Source organism: Ostrinia furnacalis, unplaced genomic scaffold (genome assembly GCF_004193835.3).
Source record: "Ostrinia furnacalis isolate ACB-3 unplaced genomic scaffold, ASM419383v2 OfSCF5071, whole genome shotgun sequence".
In the NCBI taxonomy this organism is placed as follows: domain Eukaryota; kingdom Metazoa; phylum Arthropoda; class Insecta; order Lepidoptera; family Crambidae; genus Ostrinia; species Ostrinia furnacalis.
The window spans coordinates 44,407-63,323 of record NW_021135310.1 but is presented as its reverse complement, the minus strand read 5'-3'; the positions used below and the strand labels follow the sequence as shown (position 1 = coordinate 63,323).

Sequence of the window (18,917 nt, the reverse complement as noted above, 5' to 3'; positions counted from 1 at the left end):
TGGCGAGACACGATAATGACTGGGAAGAAGAACTTATTATTCACACACAAAAAATCATACAACTAGATAATATTTTCACACGGACGAAGTCGCGAGTACAGCTTTTTTTCAACGATTTGTCTATTATAATGAAATTGCACACCGAAGAAGTCACGTGCAGTTGTATCTGCTCAGTCTGAATGTTACATTGAGTTATAATGTAAGTACTACGTAGTAATATTACTTCAATGGAATGTTAGCGTTTCCTTAGGCCCAGAACAGACGGTGAAACGCAACTGCAATGAAACTGCAACTGCTAGTTAGGTACTTTTGAGTTGCATCTAAGTTTCTGCCATAGATTCCGTTGAGAGACCACACATGACGCGACCATTTCAAACCGGTTTCAAACTGGTTACAATTGCGTTTTCATCGTGTTTTCTGAGATGAAGAATCTAAATGTAAACTTCATCATCATCATCATTTCAAATTCAATAATTTTAAATGTGTTTTTAGTCATGTTAAATGCATAATTAAAATCTAAATTTAATAGAATTCAATTTCAATTTAATTGTTATTGTGTCTTTTTTTTGTTTGTTACACTTTTATGATTGCCTTGTATTTTTTTTCTTCTTATCTTCCTGTACATTGCGCCCCCCTGCTGACAACAGAGGGCCCCCGCTGAAAATCAGTTTCGTGACAAGCCCTGGCGCGGTCTTGATGTATGCTGAGCAGGTGCCTTTTTGTCAGAGGGGCATAAGCAACTATCTGTCCATTTGTGTATCTTTTTCATTATGTACCTATGTCTTTTCTGCTTGTATTTCTTTCTTTCAAATAAAAACTCTTCTATTCTATTCTATCATCTCAGCCATAGGACGTCCACTGCTGAACATAGGCCTCCCCGAATGATGCTTTCCATGTTGCCCGGAAAACGCAGCGTGGGACGTCCACCCACAAAGTGAACCGACGACATCATAACGGTAGCAGGAAGACGCTGGACGCAGGCCACTACCATTGTATACTTAGGTATTGTTCATTTTTCACACGCTAATCATCTAGGTAATTTCACACGCAAATTATTGATGATTAAGTAGTAACGTGTATGTGTATGTGTAGTTCGATAATCACTATCACAACATATTATAAAACAAATTCGCTTTGCTGTCTGTCTGTATGTATGCTTGGATCTTTAAAACTACGCAACGGATTTTGATGCGGTTTTTTAAAAGTGATTCAAAAGGAAGATTTTTAAGTACATTGTATCTATGCGAAGCAGAGGCGGGTCGCTAGTTATTAGATAAACTAAGAATTATAGTAAGTATAACTTAACTACATACTTACGTGATAACAATAATGTAATTTTGTGTTTTAATCTGTCTTAGTACTTGTAGTTTTTTTATATTGCTTTATAGAGTTTGATCCATATTACTATTTGCTACTGAAATAACGGCGTGTTATTTAATCGATGAGTACGATTCAACGCCCGCCTGAAAAAATATTGAAATTCAACTTCTGTTTATTGCCTGACAATTTTACTATCCGATGAATTTGCCAAAAAAAATAACGAGGCGTTATATTTATACGACAATCACTAGTAAAACGCTAAACTCGTAAATGGTTTATATCAAGCCGGTATTATGAGTTAGAGACCCTTCGAAAAAGGAATTATTAATATAATAGTGGGGGATTATACAAACTTACTTAGTACGGAATATTTTACACAAAGAGCGACATGCTCCAGTGAGGGGAAATTAGACTTTCCTTTCATAAAGTGAACATAATGCAGTTAGGTATTAGTAGGCCGACTCTAAACATAACGAGAAGAATTCACATAGATCAACAAAGCTTGGTCTATTGCGATATTTATAACGCTAATTTTGAAGACTTCAAGCAACATCAATGTAAACTTACATAAAGTAAAAGATACATTTATTTTTTATTCTTAGACATTTCACATCTAGCCATCTAAGGAGATACAACTTTTAATTGGCACCGACAGTGAATGTAGCGCCAGCCGTCAATTAATTTATTTCAATGATTTAATAAGAGCTCAATATTGCTTGTTATGTTGATTAGTAGACTGATACCGTGTTTTCTTTACTTTTTCAGTTTGTTTTATTTCTCACGAAATCGGAATGATCAATATCAGATCTTTTTTTCTTTTTTAGCTTATCTGCTGCAAGTACCTAAATAAGTCAGTTTTCTCTATCTAGAAATTCATTATGAAAGCTTTATATCTACAGCTACTTTAATTATTGCCTAAAACCTACTGTCTTTACTTCAATTAGAGCACCTGTTTAAATGAAACTTGGGCGGCGATTATGCCATGGCGACTTTAACTCGCGCCTTTAGCCTGTTGTGAATTTCAAATCACGGACATGGACTTAATTTTCATATGATAGTGTTCGTGTGAGTGAAGAAACGCTTGATTACGGGCTACATACATTTTGAACGATGGCCTCGCCCTTTTTAAGTACATATTTATGTATAATATTTTACTACATAATGTATAGCGGCAGTACATCAGACTATATCGTTTTAGTAGCAAAATAGCATAATATATTACAACGGCATAGTGTTGAGTTTGATGAGCTCTCGTCTCTACGTGCATTTGAGAGGAATATTACACTGAAATTATTCAAAACAGATAGGTATAGCTGCTGTGAGAAGTTCAAATGAAAAGCATAGGCCATGCCTTGTATATGTTTTGACATTGTTTTCCTGTAGCTACGTATGCACGTATTTAAATAAATAAATAAATATCCTTGGACATTTTACACTGCGCCTCTAGTCCCAAACTAAGCAAAGCTTGTACTATGGGTACTAGACGACGGGATAAACATACTTATATACTTTTTTTTTTGTAAATATTATAAATAATATTATACACAGAAAACACCCAGACCCGTCACAGAAATGAAAATTCATTATTTCAATTTCTGCCCGGCCGGGAATCTATCTAAATAATGGCAAAGCCAGTTATATTCTTTACTTATGGACAACGTTTGTTCTGATCTGACTATTAAATCGCCGCCAAGATTACAAAGTTTTGAAAACTGAAATTTGGAAAAAGCCGTCTAAGAAAGTATGGCAAATTCTTACTTTAGAGGATAAGGAGATAATGGTTAACGGGCACAAGAGTATATTCGTTCGTTCGTTTGTTTCAGCCAAATGACGTCTCGACGAGGTTTCCCCCAAGGTTTTCTACAGTAAACGGTACTGCGCTGCCCGCATCCAGGCTCTTCCCGAGACCTTTACCAGGTCGTCGGCCCACCTAGATATAAGACTATATTCAGGGGAATATATTCATAAAATACTCGCACACACGTGTACGTACAAACATGTAGTTTCATGGCAAGCCCACGCATAAAATATCACTTAAAGACTACATTTTAGTACTCAGGCCGGCTCTTGTTCATTAAAATTTCATTAGCCTTTTTAAGACTTATTCAGGGAGCGTTTGTGGGGCTCACAATGTTAGTTTTCAAAGCTGAGGCCGCTTTAAAGATCGGCATAATGTTACCTTTGACATTATTTAGGAAGGTGTCGTGGGACATGAATTAGAAGGGCTTTAAAAGTAAAACAACTCTTAGGTAAAAGACATTCTGAATTTTCCGTCTTCTTTTATCTTTTTATTTATATTATTGAAGTTGGGACGACGGCATATTAAGCTACCCACTGTGGCATCGTATTAAATTATTACAATAGTTGTTGTTTTGCAACAAAACTGTAAAGTCGTCATGGATGTTTGTTACTGTTTCTCACAAAAACTTTCTGAACGATTCGATGAAACTTTACAGAGTGTATTTTACTATAACGATCTGTGACCAACTGAATTTCACGCGGTAAAATCGCGTGCTCCGGAGGTTCTGTTCTGGTTTTGAAATAAGGTTCTGGAGTGGAGGCCACGTACCGGAAAACGCAGCGAGGGACATCCACCCACAAGGTGGACCGATGACATGATAACGGTAGCAGGAAGGCGCTGGATGCAGACCGTGCGATGTGGAAGTCATTGGGGGAGGTCTATGTTCAGCAGTGGACGTCCTGTGGCTGAAATGATGATGACCAAAATCGCGGGATCTAGTGTTTTACAGTGTACACATTGAAATGCATATTTTGTAAGCAATCCACAAGTCATCATAACATAATTTATACGATTTCAGGGGCATTTTCAGTGAGGAACAACCGGATGTGCGCATTATAGTCATTATTCATAAATACTGTAATCATGGCAATCATGGTAACTGCGGAAACCCAGGCTCCAGCAAATCCTTGGAGTGGATATAAAGTACATTACTTTTTTCGGTAAAATATAGAATTACATAACTACAGAAATACCTAATGTTGATAGGTAGATCTTACTAAGTAATACCTGAATTACAGAACATCATATGAAGTTAAGTTGTATAATATTAAGTTCAATAAACGCTGTAAAGTTATTTTAGTGTGTCTTGTTGGTTGTCCTGTTAAATAAATAAATATCCTAAGCAATCATTAAAAGGTGGTGAAACTTTTACAGTACGATTGTTTCAAATCCTAAAATCAGATAATTTGCAGCAAGACGTTGATTCACCTATTAAAAGAGCTTGTGAAAAAGCTTGGTGGTGGATAGGGAAACCTCAATCAGAGAAAAAAACTCTCAAAACTCGATTCAATCTCAAACAAAGATATAAGTATATTGTCTTTGATTAAGATTGAATCTAGAGCACTGTTGTTATACGGGCCATAAAGCACAACAACCTGATACAGGGTGATTATAATAAGCAATAAGTATTTCTAAATCTTACACGTGGGATTTCGTGCTACCATCATCACAACCTAAAGCATTTGTCCCACAAATGGTCTCAACTTAATAATATAACATCCAAAAGATTCAGGTTTCATCTAGGTAATTAAGTTTAATAACCACTCCATAATCACAATTTCAGGGTCGTGTTTTCGACACAACAAACAACGAGTACATAACGAAAGCCATGTTATAGTCAGACAAATAAATAGGTAGCGCAACAAAAATTGCCAAAACACTGAGCAAAAACTCTTGAAATAAAATTTGAAGAAATGAATTCTTAAAAAATACCCTGAGCAAAAAGTCTGAAATGAGATTTGAAAATAAGAAAAAGAAGGGGTCCTTGAACCTACAAAACTTCACTTTACAACATGAGTCTCACATTGTATAACAACTAACAACATGTGATAATTTTGCAATAAACTAATTGGGCTACGGTAAAAATCATCCCTCATTGTTAATAAGTCACTCGCTAAAAGAACTTAAACTTCTGATGTACCTACTTCAATTAGGTAAGAGCAAGGGTTACGTACCTCTACATTTTTTCCTTTAACCTTTGTCATTTCCCCCAACCCAATTGGCACTCACATTTAAATGTTAATTGAAATAATAACCTAAGGTGAAAATAACTTAACGTATTTTGCTGAGTGTACCGTATACGAGGGACCCAATTTTCCGCCTCGGCGACGCTTTTTGAACTCCCTACAATAAAATAAAGTGAAATTTAATTCCATTTTGCTTTTATCTTAGCTATCTTGTTAAAAGTTTGAAAACTGTAATGTGAGGTAAATCGGTTGGTTTAGACATGCCCTCGGTTTATGCAAGCAGGATAATATAGATGAAAAATTATTTTAAAAGAATAGTTGAACAACAAAAATATTTAATAGAAAGAGGAAATAAACGTGAAGGTTACATACATAATGATAAAATTACTACAGTCCATTATCACTTGTAACATCAACAGTGTTACCGATTACTTCCTGTTTTTACAGAGTCGTACACTTTTGTTAAAGATCATAATGTTGTATTTGATAGAAAATTCCTATCATTCTACAAACGAGATGAAGAAGAAAAAGTTAGGGCAAGTTATCAGTTGCCCTATACCCTACACTACACCACCTAGAATATAGTTTTATTTTACTGTAATGCAATTTTATTAGAGCCATCTTTTACCGCCAGGTGAGTTACCACCAGAGTGACTCTGAATCTTACGACCGACACACTATAAGTTTCCATTAATAAGATAGTCTTGGACAAAGTAAAATGTGCTCGCAACTTGGGTCTGCTTCTAGATGGAGAACAGAAATTCATTGAACACGTAAACGAAAAAATCAGGAATGCCTTCTTTAAACTCAAGACACTTTATAAAATACGAGNTCTACTGGCCTATGAGCAAAAACTCTTGAATTAAAATTTGAAGAAATGAATTCGCAAAGAATATACTGAGCAAAAAGTCTGAATTGAGATTTGAAAATAAGAAAATTAGAAGGGGTTCTTGAACCTAACAACCTACAAAACTTCACTTGAGTCTCACATTGTATAACAACTAACAACATGTTATAATTTTGCAATAAACTAATTGGGCTACGGTAAAAATCATCCCTCATTGTTTTTGTTAACAAGTTACTCGCTAAAAATAACATAAAACTTCTGATGTACCTACTTCAATGAGGTGAGGGTGTTTGGGATTGAAAAATCCGCCATATGGCAATACGTAGACGCAAGGTCCAAATGCTGCATGATTGGTTATTTTTGACATGACATTGACAGATATCTCAAAATCCACCAATCACGTAGCAGTCAGACCCTACATCCACGTCCCGCCATCTGGCGGATTTTTCAATCGCAAACACCCTCATTGGGTAAGAGCAAGGGTTAAGTACCTCTACATTTTTTCCTTTAACCTTTGTCATTTCCCCCAACCCAATTGGCACTCACATTTAAATGTTAATTGAAATAATAACCTAAGGTGAAAATAACGTATTTTGCTGAGTGTACCGTATACGAGGGACCCAATTTTCCGCCTCGGCGACGCTTTTTGAACTCCCTACAATAAAATAAAGTGAAATTTAATTCCATTTTGCTTTCATCTTAGCTATCTTGTTAAAAGTTTGAAAACTGTAATGTGAGGTAAATCGGTTGGTTTAGACATCCCCTCTGTTTATGCAAGCAGGAAAATATAGATGAAAAAATATTTTAAAAGAATAGTTGAACAACAAAAATATTTAATAGAAAGAGGAAATAAACGTGAAGGTTACATAATGGTAAAATTACTACAGTCCATTATCACTTGTAAAATCAAAAGTGTTACCGATTACTTCCTGTTTTTATAGAGTCGTACACTTTTGTTAAAGACCATAATGTTGTATTTGATAGAAAATGCTGATTCTATCATTCTACAAACGAGATGAAGAAGAAAAAGACAAGGCAAGAAATTAGTTGCCCTATACACTTCACTACACCACCTAGTAGAATATAGTTTTATTTTACTGTAATGCATTTTTATAACAGTCATCTTTTACCGCCTGGCGAGTTACCACCAGAGTGACTCTAAATCTTACGACCCACACATAATCTATTAAATAAAAATGAATCGCAAAATGTGTTGGTAAACGCATAAGTACTCGATCAACTACGCCTGGACCAATTTTACCAATTCTTTTTTTTAATATTCGTTGAAGTCCAAAGATGGTTTTTACGGCGAGAAAAAATCTAATAATTTCCAACTCCTAAAGGGGTAAAACGCAGTCCACGCGTACGAAGTCGCAAGCGGCCGCTAGTAACTTTTTTGTATTAGTTTATATTAGAAGCTTACAGAAGTGACGCCAAAGTAATGTGTTTCTAAAACATTAATCAAACTTGGAGGTGCATCTTCCAAGTTCCTTGGAACCATCTCAAAGGATTGCGAGCTGAAACATTAAAACTAGGAAAGTCTAAGCTTGGCCTGGAATTGGATCCCAAGGGGCAGATTAGATGTATACCTAGGTAAGACGCAACTCTCTCAGTAAGCTCCAGTTTCTGAGCTCATTGATTTAATTATCTGCCTTAATTCCAGGGGATACGGGTCAGGTTTCCTTATACTTTTATTTCTTTAGGTCTCCAAAATAATATTTTTAGTCTGTCACGAGTCTCGTCCATTTGAGAGATCTTATATACATGTGAGCTTTGCGTTTTAAAACTGTATAAAACCCTCATATGAACAGGTGAAACCAGCAAGTAATTCTGATAAAGTTAAGATTTGTTGTTCTGTAAATGTTTTTTAATAAAATTCATAAAAACATCATAAAATTCATTTTATTTTCGCAAGTAGGCTTTCAAAAAGCACTTTTACACGTCCCAATATTAACCCTACCACTGCTTAGGGACAATAAATGGGCCAGTGCTGAGAAGTGCATCAAACAACTTAGCATCTAGGAATCTAACTAAACACTTTCTTCAAAGAGTCTAAGGCTGGGTTGCACCATCTTACTTTGACTTTAACAAACGTCAAAAATCTGTCAAGCTCCATACACAAAACACCGGTTATTGTTAAAGTTACGGTCAAAATTAGGTGGTGCAACTCAGCCTAACTGTGTCTACTACTCTGAGAAAAGGTTACCACAAATATACGGCCCAAAAGCAACTCAAAGGCAAACGTATCCCTTTGTATCGCTCAGTCGGCCGAATCTACTCACCGACCAATATTTGGTTTTCGGGATCAAACATAAATTGATTCAATTCCGATACGAGTTAAACAAGTGGGCCGCATGCTGTTGTTTAGGGTTAAAGAAAAAATCTATCAGAATTGTATGTATTGGAAAAAAGAAAGTTTGATTAAAAGTGCTTAGATTAAAAGCTCCGTTAACCTAAAGATTAAACTAAGATTTCCTATTGCAGTTATTGAGTTGAGTACCCATGTTAGTTAGGTACCCATCGAAATTATTACTAGTTTGTCTAAGCAATTACGATGAAATAACTCAATTATTCTCCATTTGTGCATAGTGTAGCACATAACAGCAGTTTGTTACGCTGGAATTGAGACTATGACAGCTCTACCATAGAAAACTCATAAGTTCACTTGTTGACAGTGCTACATTTTCAAGAACTAAGTAGGAATCAACTCCTGTTTGATTTCGCCTTTTTGGTAGAGCATTGAACACCTTCGGAGGAAAATGATAATGTGAGGAATTTATTCCTAGAGACACAAGAGTTTAATATAATCACAGAATAAGTACCTACTAGTACCTACTTAAATCATGTACTCGTATGTAGAGCAATGTATCTATTGAAAATGTCATACACCCGTGTCATCAAGCAAGCTCTGCTTGAACTCTCTAAAACTGTTAGAACAATTTATTTATTTCAACATCTAAGCTTAGCTGCCATTTTGAAATAAATTAAAAAACCTAACAACCTTTTTAAATTACTGTAAGATCGTGAAATGATAGCAATATTTTTTCATTTTAGGACAATTTTTTTTTCAACGCAAGTCGCTCTTACTTGTGTCTCTTTCGAGTCGAATCGCGATTCCCAGATTCAGAACAAGTGTCAAAAATAATTTGCGAAATGCTTTTTTTTTACAAGAATGAGTAGGTAAAACTGTAGTGGTGTTAGTAATTAAACACTGAAAATTAATATTGATAGCCTTAGCGGAGGCGAAACGATGATCCCTTGCGCGACGCGAGGCCTCTAATGAGAAAGATAAGCTCGATCCGGGGCATCCCGGCGCCATTATTTAAAGGCTTAATCGCCTTCGATGCCTTTGCTACACTGGATTAAAAGCACAAATCTTTTTAATGAGGCGAAGGAATAGAAACTATAGGGTGTCACCGAGGATATTGTTTACGGGGTGACCTTGAAGGGGGTTGGCAGCTCACCTATGATGCAGCACATGGTCGGTGGTGGCCGGGCTCGATTGAGCTCGCGGCCATCTCGCTCAGAGTCGCGGCATCACACAAGACCACTGCACGTCACTCATCAGGCGAGGGCCGGGCGTTCCTCCAGCCTCACGCGTGCGTCCACGGCGCTCCCAGTTCATTCACTGAACGAACGGCCCGGGCGACTCGTATGGATTGCGCAGGCTCGGACATGCGTTGAGGGCACAGTAGCTCCCTCTGTTTTGGAGGGCCACGCATTCTGCCGGGTAGGGCATGCCTACTCAGAGGTCACAAGGTCGTAGGTAAACTGATAGCGACCAGTGATACGGCAAACAGGATCGGTTTGGACCGCCATGTTTTGAACGGCGCGATCTGTCGCGAGCAATAAAGTAGGATATTGAATAAGTGACGTCGCAGAATCTCCGGTCGCGACGGATCTGTCGTTAACCCAGTCGTTATTCGATCTGTTGGGGGATGATATGCCTTCAGTGTCTCCGTTTAATTATGCTTTTTCATTGGCTTGAGTAGGTACAAGCTGAGTAGGCTTTATATAACGTTTTATCAATTACCTACATAATATTGTAACACCTAACTATTAGGGCTCGGTCTCACGGCAATCCAGTTCTGCGGGATCCAGTAATGCAAAACTGTCGTGGGACACATAATATGTGTGTTTGAAATTCGAATTACAAATTGGAACGGATCGGTTTTTTACGGGACACAGCAAACGGGATGTTCGTGTAAACGATATAATATCAAAACGGGATCATGTAAAAAAGTGTATTATTCAATGTCTCCGTGGGAACAAACCCTCACGGTTTCTATCATGGTGCATGTAAGGGCCCTCGCCCACAGCGACTACTAACTACTAACTCGCGCATCGCTTCTAACGCGCGTTAGTCGCATTTGCAACGCACTTACGCCCGATTCCCATATTCAATCCTTGTCCAAATCCGGATTACAACTGTCAAATTGAATTCAGTTTTAGATTATATTTCCAAATTTTTCGATGCATTTACACTTTAATATTGTTTAAATAGTCTTATAAACAATTTAAAAATGTGAAAACATCAAAAACCGCAGTTATTTTGGCCAAAAACATATTAAAATTTGACAGTTGACAATCCAAATCCGTATAATTTGGATTAGGATTGAATATAGAAATCCAGCATTAGTGATGCCAACGCGCTACTAACGCGTTACAGCAGCGCGACTGCAAGTCGCCGGGGGCGGGGGCCCTAAGAGAAATACCTTTCCAAACTGTTGCAACTAAGTTTTGGATTCGAGATGATCACAAATCAAAAAGAGTTATATGAACCATAGGTACATGTATCATTAATGCCATAGAATAAATAATGAAGGTTTTGCCGTCACACGTTGCGGTTTACTAACGAACTGTGGAAACGACTCAACATGTTAATGAATGCTTTAATTAAAGTGACTTGTACGATATTTTTAAACACAGCTGCATAATACTGGCTTGATAGAACCAAGAGAAGTGGTAACGAACAATAGGTAGGTATACCTTTATAATTGGCGCTAAGACAACTCTAACGTAGGTAATTACTCATAGTTACATATTCAACTTCGACTAACTATTCAATTGTGTCGTTCCCGTAAGATAAGTAATTATAATAATTTTGCACAATCGCACCTCTGGACCTGTGGCCCTGGCTCACTGTATGTACAGGCATAGAGTATAACATGTGGTACCTATAACTAACTGAGGTTTATTATGCGGTGGTTGGTGGACCTACTTATGCGAGAGGGGTGACATAACAGAGCTATCATGGTAAAACGAGTAGTATTTCAAATTAAAATCAAATCAAAAAATGAACCTATTACCTGCAGTATAGTGTACCTACGTATATTCAAAGTCTCGCTAACGATCTATGTAACAAAATTTGGTTGTAACTATATTTAATAAACAACCTCTCTTGATATCGCTTCATAACTACAGGAACCTACACAAACGACGCGCTATACCTGTAATTTATGGTTGAAAAGTGCAAAAAAACAACGTAAGTACTAAAACAGCCTTCCTCTACCTAGTAATTCTTAAGATTCACCACAACGAACTTACGCTTACATATTTTAAAATTAAGCTCGGAACAGATGGACCGGAAAGTTTTAGACGCTCCTACATTAGATAATGACACTAACAATCCCAATTTTGCATACGAGTACGAGTTATTGTTTGTATCTAAGAGATATTTGCATTCCCACTACAATAAAACTTAGTAGTACGTACTTACCCAGTAGAATTTGAATGGACGCCAACAGTTCTGCCGTCCGATCACTATAACGCCGTTAAGTGCAAAAACCACTTTCGGAGAAAAACGAGTTTAAAGATCGAGAATTTAAAAAAATTCGCTGTTTCAAAAGTAAAAGAGTAATTTGTAATTTAAATATATNAGTACCTTGACGGCTGTATTGACTAGAAATTGTAAATAACGGCAATAAAGCTTTGTAATTTTTCTTAAATTTTAAATTCTAATAACAATTAAAGACGCTTAACCGCGTTTAAGCTAAGAAATGTAATGTAACTGCATTTTAGTTATGTAATCTTGCAGAGGCGAAGCAGTTAGCGGCTTTCTTATTTTTTTTATCTCAGGAACTAAACAAGATATAAAAATTTCGATAATAGTGCTAGATTAAGCATTTTTTTCTGACTCGGATGGTATTCAAAAGTCAAAATTGACCAATTGTGGGTTAACGGCATTATAGTGATTGGACGGCAGACAGTTAGTCCCTGAAGCATCTTCTCTATCCAGTCTCCAGCCTTCCCAGACGGACGCAACTTCTCTCTCCAGTCCTGAAAATTAGTTTTCAGTTTAGGTAAATTGTAAAATTATTTCTTTATTCATACGGTAAGTGCATTATTAAGTGTTCGTACCTACTTAAATTAAAATGATAAAAGGAGTGACATTGTAAACGTCGCGCGTCGTTGGTAAGTAAAACTTACGGTAAACTTCATAAACAACATTATAGACAATAGTAGGTAGGCTTAGAAAAACCGTGAATCGAAACTCAATTTATAAATAAATAAATATCCTTGACATTTTAATTAATAATCAATATTTTATCACTGCCACAATTAATAATCAATATTTTACCCTCCCGACCGTTTCAACTCGGTTTCACGAGTCACGGTCGCGGGCAGACTCTTTAGAGTAGACATACTCTCTAATCTGTGGGGCAGACTGAAGAGATGCGGCGTCGTCTGCTCGGGCGCGATGAATTTTCTTCATCCACCCGCATTTTCACAAATTTCGTCAGTGGTACAGTCTCAGTCCGACACTGACAGTGATAATAAATTGTAGTAAAAATGCATTATCATAGTTTAAAATAATATTAATAACTATCTTTAGTGACAATGCAAGTACGTATTCACACTGATGTAATATTTGAATACAGAACAGAAACGCTTTCATTACGCATTTCAAATTTCACATTCACAAAACAAAGAAATTCACTGGCTAGATAATTATCTTACTTTTGGATCACTATCATATCGTTTGCAGCGATACAAAAAGCAACTTCAGACTAATGAATTTTTGTAAGTTGATTTAATATCCTCATCTCTCGCTACGCGACCTTTAGAACAAAACATGATATAATTTTATTTTCTCGATCATATTTATTTGTTACAAGACATCAAACATTTCTGCATTGGACGGAACGTTTTTTATTGTGACAGTAGTCAGTGATGTTACCACACTAAAAATCTGTTTATTATGATATTCCTAAAAGTTTATTAAAACTTGATTTATTTACATCCATTTACAATTTATTAAGTATAATTATTAATTTAAATATATTTGATATCGTTAAACATACTATTATTAGAAAATTAACACAATTTTACATAAACTGATTCGCTGTGTTGGTGCATTAAATTCTTGTGCGGGCAACACCGTTGTATACTTCTTTTTATTTCGGTTCTTTGCCGTGTCGTTCGGGTACGTCGTTTTATCCATAAAAATCTTGGATTTCCTCTGATAAATTGTTAATATCTCGTTAAAGTGTTGTTTCTAAAGATATTTAGTGTCATTTACGATGGATATTTTTCATATTACGAGAATCAGTGTTCCAAATAATCGCCGCTGTAAATTGACGTTTAGCACGCAGGGGCCGATAACCTAAATTATTTCAAGATTGTCAAGTAACGTGGTGTTTGGTTTTACAGTGAAGAGCGCCAGAATGAAGTACAATAAGCTCGTGACTTCCTCGAGGAGGAAAAACAGGAAGAGGCATTTCAGCGCCCCTTCACACATCAGACGAGTGCTCATGTCCGCTCCGCTATCCAAAGAGCTGAGACAGAAGTTCAACGTTAAGTCTATGCCAATCCGTAAAGACGACGAAGTTCAGGTGAGCAAATTATGAATTCTTGTAGATTTATTATAATCAATAACAATAAAAGTGAGGTTAGTTTACAAACATCACAATGGTATTTGAGTGCAAAATGAAATGATGAAGACAAACCATTCACAGACTGTGGACTTCGCTGCTCTTTGTGGAGGGAACTAAAGGTTTTCTTTGGTGAACTCTGCACTGAACTTGCCGGACCACACCATGGTTCAAAATATGGCTCTGATTGTTTTGCCTCAACTATACAAAATTAACATGTGATAAAAACTGTCTAACTTCTTCATTGTATGGTCGCATTTTGATATAGTTATGTTGACTAACTAGTCACGATCACTAAACTTTGGTCAAACATGTGATAATAATGTTTTTTATAATGAATCAATACAGTTTTTTAGCATATTTATCATGAAGACTATAACCTATAACTAAGCAGTTGTTTCAAGTGTAATACATAAAACACATCTTGTTCCAGGTTGTCAGAGGACACTACAAAGGCCAGCAAGTAGGCAAAGTAGTCCAAGTATACCGTAAGAAGTTCGTCGTCTACATTGAAAGGATCCAGCGTGAGAAGGCTAACGGTGCCACCGCATACGTTGGTATCCACCCCTCAAAGGTAAATAAATCATTTTTATATCAATTATTTAGGTAATTAATTTGATGATGACTTGCTTGTCAAATTATTTAAATCCTAGTTGTTATGACAAAGTAATCATTATTCGTACTTTGGGTCAAGGGTTTAGTAGAATCCTTGCTTGTATTGGAGAGAATAAGTGCCTAATGATTGTTTTCACCATCAATCCCTAATTTTTAAGTAACCCGTAGGGTAACACATAATATGAATTTTGTTGTCATATGGGTCACTTAAAAATTAGGGATTGATGGTGAAAATTATTCTTTTTTATAAATTTAAGCTTCAGTATAATTTAAGGGTACCCCCTGTCCTAAATGAGTATAATCATAGTTGTAGCTTTCAATATCGTATGGCAATATGTAATGGAAATTATTCCACTTCTCTAAATACTACATAGGTAGGTACTAATTTGTGAGGAATAGATTGTTAAATTAGTTGATTAAATAACAAAGATACTAGCTGTGCATAAATACATCAACTAGGTTTTTAAAACATGCTGTTTTGTATAAAATGATGATAACATTTCCCTTAGAATGTGTTTTCATATCTTACTGAAGCCTGACATTTATGTATGGCTGACGTAAGAATGGGCACAAACAATGCTGAAACACTTCCATGGCTCTGACATTACGTCTTAACACGTATTTATGTCTATTTTGTTCGCCTGATACTAAATTGTATGTTTGTATTCTTTTACAGTGTGTGATTGTCAAACTAAAGATGAACAAGGACAGAAAAGCCATCCTTGACCGCAGAGCGAAGGGCAGGCTGGCCGCCCTTGGCAAGGATAAGGGCAAATACACTGAGGAAACCGCCACAGCTATGGAAACCTCGTGAACACATAGATTATAAGAAATAAAAAACGTAAAAAGGCATTTGGTATTTTCATTGGAACCCTTTTGAAAAAGATTTTTTACTTGAGGCCTAAGTGTTTTTGAACCTTTATAGAAAAGGTGTAGACAACAATAGATAGGTGTCGGAATTGTGTCTGTAGCTAGCCTCTCCCTTTCTTAACCAAAACCATACAAGCCACTTTACTCTTCCTCGATTTTTTGTTAAGATTGAAGCAAGGATCACTCAATCCACATGCACATACTTTACACAAAACACATATTAAACATGATCATAACTAGCTTTTGCTCGCGACTTTCGTTCGTTCGTTTCAGCCAAATGACGTCCACTGCTGGACAAAGGCCTCCCCCAAGGTTTTCTGCCGTATCCAGGCTCTTCCCGCGACCTTTACCAGATCGTCGGTCCACCTAGTAGGAGGCCTGCCCACGCTACGTCTTCCAGCCCGTGGTCGCCACTCGAGAACTTTCCTGCCCCAACGGCCATCGTCTCTACGAGCTATGTGCCCCGCCCACTGCCCTGGATTTTAGCAATTCTGCGAGCTATGTCGGTTACTTTGGTTCTCCTCATTTCTTTACCCGCGTGAGATCGTCATAAATAATAGCTGTAGAGATGTCACCAGCAGGTATATATGTTTAAACCCACAGCCCATCAAGCGTATGTCCAACATTTTAGAAGGGCAGGTGGTTGATAATGAATAACAATATTCTGCATTTTCTATTGCAAATATGGCATGAGGGGAAAAAAGAATGTGATTCTCGGTAGTCCAAAATAAATTAATACCCTAACAAAATGTGCCAAACTTATTCTTCAATTAAATAGATAAGAGGGGGGTAACTTTTAATACTTTTAATTCTAAGAAATAAAAACAATAATGTTCTTAAATTATTATATTTAATTCTGAATTGCATATAAATTTGTGGACTTTCTGTTACAATAGTACTCTCAAACTGATATCTTTTGTATAAAACGCTAAAATATGTTTTACAATACAACTATTGTTACTCTCGCCGAGAGGGCCAGGGTCGCAAACATTCTCTCCACATAGGTACACATTATAAACAGAAAATGCACACACAATAATTTATAATCTAAACTTATTTCTCCACAGAATTAACCTATTTAAAAATACTACCTAAAATGTAGGTACTTAAATTTTCTAATCGATTCACACACACGCGCGCGCTCGGATGAGCTCGGTTTAACAAAGTAAAGGTAATGGAAAACAACAAACCTAGGCCACGTCTGCTTCAATGTCGAGGAAACAGTCACAAACTAACGCAGGCGAAAGTGATTACAACAAAAATATTAAAAGATATCTGGCACCTCCTAATAATAGGATTCCGTAGAACTCTTGAAACTTACCTCTCTTTACTTCAATATTACTATTTCTTACTTCATCAATTAAACAAGTACATAAACTCCACGGAACCCCTAGCAAATGAGCAACATTTAATATTCAATAAAAGTTTGCTAATTTCTCTAGCAGTAAATAGATTTGATTTATCTATAAGTTTTACTCCATGATTTTTACAGTAGGCAGTGCAACAACATTTGGTATTCAACTGTACATGATCTCACGAAGTGCATTGAAGAGTTTACAATGGAATTTTGGTCCAGACATGGTGATAAAAATCATACATTATAAAAATTTTACCTTTAAACATTTGCGTTTGCAATCAAAACTCATTAAAACTATTCCACAATCCACTACAATATTCTTAAAATAAACACTGATCATATCAAAATATATTCTTATTATGTGAAGCCAAAACATTCAATGATAAAACACTTTGATAGTATTAAATTCTTTGTACTGATATACAAGATTCCGTCGCAATATCTAAAAGAATACTTACGTATTCAACACATTTAGCCTAAACTTACAAAATGAAAACATCTACTCTATTGCCTAAGTCAACAGTGGTAAATATACCGCGTCAACTTTCCATAAACGAGGTTGCGAACAATCAGTGTATGGAGTAAATCCTGTATCCAGAACATGGCGCTTACAACAAGTCGCGGCATGTACCACACACTCGACTAATAAGTTTCCAGCCGCTTCAGGAATAGCAAGAGGGTTCACTCCATAGACGTCGCAACGATAAAACGTTAACACTCTTGTTAGTTGTAAATATTTACAGTGAACACTAGAGTTCTAAAGATTTAATAATTACTTATTTATGTTAGTTAAATTAAACTTATTCAATTCACTTTTGTATTTCTACTTGGAAATATGTCGACATGTGATGCTCAACGTTCACTAAGGCCACACGGTCAGAGCCTTGCGCAACCCCACACTTAGCCAACTATGAATTAGTACAATATTCATAATATTTTTGTCATACAAATAAAATAGTTATTATGAAAACGGTTGCAAACGCTACAATAGTCAGCACAATGAAAATGCACATTACATGAAGTCACATAAAACGCATTTGGAAAATATTACACAATATTCTATTTCTGTAATGTACTTTGATGGATTAAAACGGCTTATTTCAAGTTGCAAACAAACTACATCATTACCATACCATGAATTCAGTGTAAATATCACTTTCTAGCGTTTTTGGTGGTAAAATTTCTGTATCCATTTACACTTAGTAATATATTACAATATTTTTATTGCCTTCAACTTGCATAACTTTTCAATATAAATCTTTTTAAAAAGAAAATATTATTAATGGCAACATACTCGTATGTGTGGTTCCGTAAATAATCAAATTTAATTTTGAGCAGACAGTGTGCTAATAAATCTTATTTATATATCTCTCTATTATAACATGAGGATATTAAAATTTTAATATTGTAATACAATTCCATTTACGGAGCCCTCGCTATTTTGAACATAGTCGATCTTAGAAATAGTTATAACTTATACGAAACATGAAAATGAATACACAGTATTGTGCTATCAATATGACTAACGTACTTAAAGAGGTAAGAGCCAACGCGTGCCACTAACTCCCGATCGAATGGTTAATACAGACATACAAAAATGCGTTAATTGTGCCCATATTAGGGCAAACCTATACGTTTAGCATCAGCTACAGCGAATCATGTTTAGTTGTCACGAATTCGCCGAAAGCAGGTGCTAAAACTAGCAGCACATTTGGTGTGGCCCTAACAGAATGTTACTTTTTCGTTATTTTACAGTATGTGTTCTCTCTACAAAGTAACGACTGAGTACATAACAAAGACCAAGTAACATTCTGTATTCCTAGGTCTTAATCGCCAGAACATGTTTCACTTTTTGAGTTTAAGTCTGTAATATTAAACACCCATTCCTAGTTTTTCTTTTTTTTTGTAAACCAACGTGATTGCAACATCAAACCCCGCTATGCGACAGCCATAACTTCGACTCGCATCCTCAAAAAAATATTGATAAAACTAAATAATGTTGTAAAATTTTAAAAATTAATTTAGATTTAATATAAAAATTATTAAA

At 36.1% G+C, this 18,917-nt stretch overlaps 1 protein-coding gene across 1 annotated transcript; it reads left to right on the top strand.

Annotated features, from left to right (window-relative positions):
• The first annotated feature begins 13,483 nt into the window (after positions 1-13,483).
• Positions 13,484-15,495, top strand: RpL26 (ribosomal protein L26). The gene is made up of 4 exons (XM_028315239.1): positions 13,484-13,580; positions 13,808-13,989; positions 14,462-14,602; positions 15,320-15,495. The coding sequence occupies exons 2-4, from the start codon at positions 13,822-13,824 to the stop codon at positions 15,455-15,457; spliced, it is 447 nt and encodes a 148-aa protein (XP_028171040.1). The 5' UTR covers positions 13,484-13,580; positions 13,808-13,821; the 3' UTR covers positions 15,458-15,495.
• The last annotated feature ends 3,422 nt before the right edge of the window (positions 15,496-18,917 follow it).